Below are 7,988 nucleotides of genomic sequence, written 5' to 3' on the forward strand. Positions count from 1 at the left end.
GCACACACACGCCACGTGTGCGCAGCACACACACGCCACGTGTGCCACACGCACACACACCCACGTCTGCCGCACGCACACACACGCCACCGTGTGCACACGTACACACACGCCACGTGTGCACACGCACAACACACGCCACCGTGTGCGCACGCACCACACACGCCACGCGCCGCGAACACACACACACGCCACGTAGTGCACACGCACACACACGCCACGCGCGCGAACACACACACACGCCACGTTGCGCACGCACACACACGCCACGCGCGCGAACACACACACACGCCACGTGTGCGCACGCACACACACGCCACGCGCGCGAACACACACACACGCCACGTGTGCGCACGCACACACACGCCACGCGCGCGAACGCACACACACGACACGTGCGCTCACACATGACAATGCAGGACATACACACGTTGTGCTGCGTGCAGACGCACGCACACACACACACAGATACCAGCACGGATGACAGCGTAAGCGAGTGAGCGCGCGAACGGGAAACCAGTGGTAGGTAGGAGGAGGATCTGTCCCCGTGCGCTGCCAAGTCAAGCTGAGTGTCCCTCACCGACGTGCCACCAGCAGCAGCGCGACCTAACAGCGACGATGACGACGTGCGGGCGCGTCTAGGCTTTGAACGCGAGCGTGTACAGCCAGCTGTAGCATCGTAACAACAGCTGCTGTGTCGCCAAGCCGACCTGCACCAGCGTCTTCTGTATGTTCTCTATCGAAAGACTTCCCCTGCAAGCGAAATCAGAACCAGGAGTTAGTTAATTCTCTATAGAAAGACTTCCTCTACAAGCAAGATCAGATCAGGCGTTAGTTAATTCTCTATCGAGAGACTTCCTCTACAAGGGCAAGGAAAATATACATAAAAACACTTCACCTGCATGGAAACTATCTACAGAGAGACGTTGCACATCGAACAAACATCAATCGGATGTTGGGTAATGTCGGTTGCCGACAAGAGTGCACAGAGAATTCCCCTTCTCAATTTCGCTTCACCTGGTACCCACCTCTTCTGCCAACACGACAGAACACTAAACAGAGAGCACGAACAAGTGTGCTGGCATCGCGCGTCGCCACGGCAACGCGGCAAGCTCGCGACGCGTTCTCCCCCGTGGTACTCACGTGAACACGTTCTGCTGCAGCCACGCGTTCGTCGCCACGGCAACCGCTGCCAGGTACTGCCAGAGGGCGCAGCCGTAGTGCCAGAGTAGTTCAGCACATTGCCACGTGTACAGCTGCACGCGCTCCCAGTGTCCGGGAAGCTTTAGTCTCACCTGCAGCAAGATGACGAGCAAAACGAATGGAAGTCACGATGTACTGTATACGCTGTATATTTCGCAGTGGATTAATTTTCGCAAATTTCGCGAACACGTCTCCGACCGCGAAAATAACAACACGTGAATAATTCATACCGAATAATTAATTATTCACCGACCGCGAAATTAACCACTCGAGAAATTGTCTGTCACGTCTGTATTCGCGAAAATATCTGTACCCGAAAAATATGGCGTATACAGTATGCCACGGATGCCTTCACACTTCAAGCATGGCCCTCTAGTTGTTCCCGCCACACTCACAGCTTTCACACTTACAGACCAAGCACGACCCAATAGTTGTTCCTCGCCACACTCACAGCTTTCACACTCACAGACCAAGCACGGCCCAATAGTGGTTCCCCGCTACACTCACAGCTTTCACACTCACAGACCAAGCACGGCCCAATAGTGGTTCCCCGCTACACTCACAGCTTTCACACTCACAGACCAAGCACGACCCAATAGTTGTTCCTCGCCACACTCACGGCTTTCACACTCACAAACCAAGCACGGCCCTCTACTTGTTCCCCGCTACACTCACGGCTTTCACACTCACAGACCAAGCATGGCCCTCTAGTTGTTCCCTGCTACACTCACGGCTTTCACACTCACAGACCAAGCACGACCCAATAGTTGTGCCCTACTACACTCACAGCTTTCACACTCACAGACCAAGCATGGCCCTCTAGTTGTTCCCTGCTACACTCACGGCTTTCACACTCACAGACCAAGCACGACCCAATAGTTGTTCCCTACTACACTCACGGCTTTCACACTCACAGACCAAGCATGGCCCTCTAGTTGTTCCCTGCTACACTCACGGCTTTCACACTCACAGACCAAGCACGACCCAATAGTTGTTCCCTACTACACTCACGGCTTTCACACTCACAGACCAAGCATGGCCCTCTAGTTGTTCCTCCCACACTCACGGCTTTCACACTCACAGACCAAGCACGACCCAATAGTTGTTCCCTACTACACTCACGGCTTTCACACTCACAGACCAAGCATGGCCCTCTAGTTGTTCCCTGCTACACTCACGGCTTTCACACTCACAGACCAAGCACGACCCAATAGTTGTTCCCTACTATACTCACAGCTTTCACACTCACAGACCAACAAGCATGGCCCTCTAGTTGTTCCCTGCTACACTCACGGCTTTCACACTCACAGACCAAGCACGACCCAATAGTTGTTCCCTATGGCTACACTCACAGCTTTCACACTCACAGACCAAGCACGACCCTCTAGTTGTTCCCTACTACACTCACTGCTTTCACACTCACAGACCAAGCATGGCCCTCTAGTTGTTCCCTACTACACTCACAGCTTTCACATTCACAGACCAAGCAAGGTCCTCTTAGTTGTTCCTCCCACACTCACGGCTTCCACACTCACAGACCAAGCATGGACCTCTAGTTGTTCCCCGCTAACACTCACGGCTTTTACACTCGCCAGACCAAGAAAGGTTCTGAAGTTGTTCATAAACAACAGTCACGCAGATTATTATTAGTGTGATTTGCTAACAAGCAAATTATATGCTGGGACGATGCTTACTAAAGATAGACTACAGGAGTTCTCTACTCACATCCTGCAGCTTCTTTCGCTCTCTCCCATTTTGCATGTCGCTCTCTGGCTCTCAAGCAAACCTCACCCTCTTATATATCACATTTACTGATCTCCCTCTTCTTTTTCTGTTTCTCTCTCCGTTTCACTCTGCTTCTCTTTTTCTTTCAATCACTCTCTATATCTCTCTCTCTCCCTCCCTCTCACTTTCCCCTTTTTTTTCTCACGGCGCACGCACTCATGCACACGACACACACATACAACACACATGCACGTACACGTGCACACATTCACACATGCACACACACGCACGCACGCCACGCACGCAGCACGCACGCACGCACACACACACACACACACACACATACACACACACACACACGCGCACGCGTGCAGACACGCACGCATGCATGCATGCATGCATGCACACGCACAGACACACACGCCACGCACGCACGCACGCACGCACGCGCACGCACGCACGCACGCACGCACGCATGCACACGCACAGACACACACGCACGCACGCACGCACGCACGCACGCACGCACGCACGCACGCATGCACGCACACCACACGTACAGACACACACGCATTCATTAGAACCTTCCACTGCAAAACCTCACCTGCTCTACAAAGGCGGCTAGATGTAGGTAGAGCCACTGTCGCGGCTCCTCCGTCTGCTCAACGACGCTAATCGAACGCATCTCGTAGTTCTCACCACTCAGCGTCAGGTAGGGGCGCTGAACGCACACGCGCGCAAGTAGTAGTACGGGATGTTGTGCTGTAGCCACCTGTGTGCACGAGACACGTCGATATGACTTACGTTATACCCCTGTATCATACACCTGACCTGTGCACATCATTTGTGAAACATATAGGGCCTCGTTACGTATCTATATGGTATCATAAAAACTATATAAATATTATTATATAAATATAACATATAATAATATACAGTACATATATAATGTTATTATAACTCTTAGATATAATCATATTCGCTTTAAACACATACATACTGTGGGCCATTGCTTATATATACATATATATGTACTGTACCAGGTCAAAAAAATACACCGGAGCGATGAACGATTCGCTCTTCAAACCTCTGAAATCGCTCCCGTGAGGCTCAAAATAGCTCCCGTAAAAATTTTGTGAGCATCTTTTTTCCCCACAGACTTTTGAAAAAGAGCTCCGCTGAAAATTTGTTTTCCCCCTGGTATGTACATATATGTATATATAGATATACATACACATATATACATATTGCATATTGTCATACACATACATATATGATTACATATATAGATATAAATCTGATATGAAAATTGAATCACATTCGATTCATCCATTAATCTCTCATATCTTTAGTAAATTCAGACACACAGAGTAGTTAGGGTTCGTGCGTGGGAGCGGCTGGCGGCCACCGCGGCTGGTCTGTTGTCTGCCTTACCGCCACGACTTCTCCGTGTATGCCTCAGTCCGCTGCCACACATGTTCAGCGACGGCTAGCACACCCCGTATCATGCAGCACTGCCCTCGTCCTGGACCCTGCAACCACACAATAAACAACAACAACAATAACATTAATAATAATAACAATAACAGCAGCAACTATATAATAATAATAATAATAATAATAATAATAATAACAATAGAAGAAAAAGAATAGAAGAAGAAGAAGTAGAAGAAGAAGAAGAATGTGCAGCAAATCGTGCCACTTCATAACAATTCCATAACATAGAACACTGTATGTCTTTCTCAATTAACGAATGAGAATTCAGTATTTGTCAAAATATTATTAGACACAGCATAGGAACCTGGTGTAAGATAAGTGTGTGAAAAGATAGCTCACATTCCACATGACCACAGCTTAACTAACTAGTACGATATATTTTGTCATATTTGTCAACAAATCAACAGAGTAACTATATGAGATACTACACTCAACTCTCCAAAACTTTCAATGCCTTCAAAACTTAATCTCACCTTAAACCGGACGATTTTTAAGTCTCAACACTATCCAAGACTGATGAAAGATATGCCTAGAATAGGCCCTTTATAACTGAACTTCACAGTAAACTTAACTAAATGGATGGTCCCGAGGGTGGTCAATATTGGGAGAGTTGACTTTATATACTATAGTCTGTAGCGTACAGCAATAACTATATACTCATACAGTGAAACGTGAGTTGCTTCCTCAACCATTTGTGTGATACCAGTGATTCATAAACTCGCGCGATAAATATAACATCAGTAGTACATTTGTGAGAGAATAGATGATTTCTTATAACATACTACACAATATATAGATACAGTGGACCCACGAGATACGAACGGCTCGACATACGAACGACCTCTCGTTGAACGTAATGTATTCGACAAACGAATAAAATTCAACATACGAATGTCTTACGAATCAGCCAATCATGGCATAGGCCTAGCGATGCTCTTTCGGTCAGAGTCAGTTTAAGTACGCGACTCATTGAATGTGGTTGTGCTCTTATGATTGCACTTGCTGTACGTAAATTGCTGTACGTCCTATATAAGGTTCGCAGATGAGAATTTTTCGTGATCTGTGGAACAAATTAAATTCATATCTCGGGGGTCCACTGTATACGTAGAACTATATACTTCCTATTGCTTCTGTAAAATGCTCTTGTCTAAACGACAAACAGTGTAGAGCCTCATATTCCCTCTCACCTTCCATGGTCTTCAGGCATGGATGGGATCTAACTAGTAACATAGGTGTGCCGTCACCCACCACATATCTCTCACACCTTCCACGGTCTTCAGGCATGGATGGGATCTAACTAGTAACATAGGTGGTGCCGTCACCCACACATATTCCCTCACACCTTCCACGGTCTTCAGGCATGGATGGATCTAACTAGTAACATAGATGATGCCGTCACCCACCACATATTCCCTCACACCTTCCACGGTCTTCAGCATGGATGGATCTAACTAGTAACATAGGTGGTGCCGTCACCCACCACATATTCCCTCACACCTTCCATGGTCTTCAGGCATGGATGGGATCTAACTAGTAACATAGGTGGTGCCGTCACCCACCACATATTCCCTCACACCTTCCATGGTCTTCAGGCATGGGATGGGATCTAACTAGTAACATAGGTGGTGCCGTCACCCACCACATATTCCCTCACACCTTCCACGGTCTTCAGGCATGGATGGGATCTAACTAGTAACATAGATAGTGCCGTCACCCACCACATATTCCCTCACACCTTCCACGCGCGTCTTCAGGCATGGATGGGATCTAACTAGTAACATAGATGATGCCGTCACCCACCAGATATTCCCTCACACCTTCCACGGTCTTCAGGCACGGATGGGATCTAACTAGTAACATAGGTGGTGCCGTCACCCACCACATATTCCCTCACACCTTCCACAGTCTTCAGGCATGGATGGGATCTAACTAGTATGGTGCTGTCCCTCACCTTTGAAGCCGGAGTGTTGGTGCACGTCGTATACGATAACGCCGCCCAGTGCAGCGAGGACGAGCAGCAGCAAGAACTTGGGGAACTTCCACCCGGACATCTTCGCCATCAGCTCCTACAACAAGCAATCAGAAGCAATGTCGGTGATGAGCCACAGCCACAGCAACAGCTCACCCTACATAGAGTAAGGATATGTAGACATGAGACAGAGCAATGTCGCAGCAACAGCTCACCCTCCATAGAGATAGGATATGTAGACTGTAGACATGAGACAGAAGCAATGTCGCAGCAACAGCTCACCCTACATAGAGTTAAGGATATGTAGACTGTAGACATGAGACAGAAGCAATGTCGCAGCAACAGCTCACCCTACATAGAGCAAGGATATGTAGACTGTAGACATGAGACAGAAGCAATGTCGCAGCAACAGCTCACCCTACATAGAGTAAGGATATGTAGACTGTAGACATGAGACAGAAGCAATGTCGCAGCAACAGCTCACCCTACATAGAGTAAGGATATGTAGACTGTAGACATGAGACAGAAGCAATGTCGCAGCAACAGCTCACCCTACATAGAGCAAGGATATGTAGACATGAGACAGAAGCAATGTCACAGCAACAGCTCACCCTACATAGAGTAAGGATATGTAGACATGAGACAGAAGCAATGTCACAGCAACAGCTCACCCTACATAGAGTAAGGATATGTAGACATGAGACAGAAGCAATGTCCCAGCAACAGCTCACCCTACATAGAGCAAGGATATGTAGACATGAGACAGAAGCAATGTCACAGCAACAGCTCACCCTACATAGAGCAAGGATATGTAGACATGAGACAGAGAGCACACATTCTGTTCAACATGTGACAGGTTTTATATACTGTGGAGCTGCAACTGGGGCTCAAATGTGAGATGAAGTTATCTGCAGGCCAAACTCAGGCTGAACAGGTCTCAGCAAATGCAAAAACTAAGAATGTTGAAACACATACCGGCCACTTGGCTTTCAACTGGGAAAAGCGAATGAGGTAGACTTTTTGATAGAATGAATTTTTTTATTTTTTATTTTTTAGTTTTAAATTTAGATACCAGCGAAACGTAAAATTATTTCATATGACTCAAGTAAATTAGCAAACTTAAAACCTATATCTAACTAGAGTCAAACAAGCCTAACAGAATGCAGTTGGAATGTACTATGGACACGGAATGCATTTAAATATATAAAACAGCATACAAGCATATAAACCTGAAAGCAAACTTTTGTGCAGCTAACACTAAAACGTATTTAAACTTTCTACTAATATTATACGTTCACCCTTTTATTCTCGGTTATTTCTACAATACTTACAGTAACCTACGAGTTAAATGTGTGACAGTGACAGCAGTAAGAGCGGCTACGAAGTCGGACTCCATGACTGCTTAGTCAGCCGCTGACATCCTGTGGGCGTTACCAAACTGATACCTACTCTGATAAGTTGGCACAAGGCGTACTGGGCCGGGCGGGGCATATACATTCACATACACACATGCACGGGTCAGCACAATGAGGAAACGTAAGCGGTCCCTACTCTGCTTTCACTACCCTGTCTTCTCCTCTCATGTTCTCTACTT

At 47.3% G+C, this 7,988-nt stretch overlaps 1 protein-coding gene and 1 long non-coding RNA gene across 2 annotated transcripts in view; both read right to left on the bottom strand.

Moving 5' to 3' along the window:
• Nucleotides 1-334: 334 nt before the first annotated feature.
• On the bottom strand, nt 335-3,607 carry LOC106810183. Its single transcript, XR_001393971.1, has 3 exons — nt 3,533-3,607; nt 1,144-1,295; nt 335-753 (listed from the first exon to the last, which is right to left on the bottom strand). It is a non-coding gene; the product is annotated as an uncharacterized LOC106810183 (long non-coding RNA).
• A 2,743-nt stretch (nt 3,608-6,350) lies between these two features.
• The window catches only part of LOC106810175 (transmembrane protein 214-like), a gene marked incomplete in the record, with an annotated part of 31,465 nt that continues 29,827 nt past the window's right edge, over nt 6,351-7,988 (bottom strand). The window contains 1 exon segment of the mRNA XM_014813457.1: nt 6,351-6,491. Coding sequence (XP_014668943.1) covers nt 6,351-6,491 — 141 coding nt within the window.

Source organism: Priapulus caudatus, unplaced genomic scaffold (genome assembly GCF_000485595.1).
Source record: "Priapulus caudatus unplaced genomic scaffold, Priapulus_caudatus-5.0.1 Scaffold416, whole genome shotgun sequence".
NCBI classification, from domain to species: Eukaryota; Metazoa; Priapulida; class Priapulimorpha; order Priapulimorphida; family Priapulidae; genus Priapulus; species Priapulus caudatus.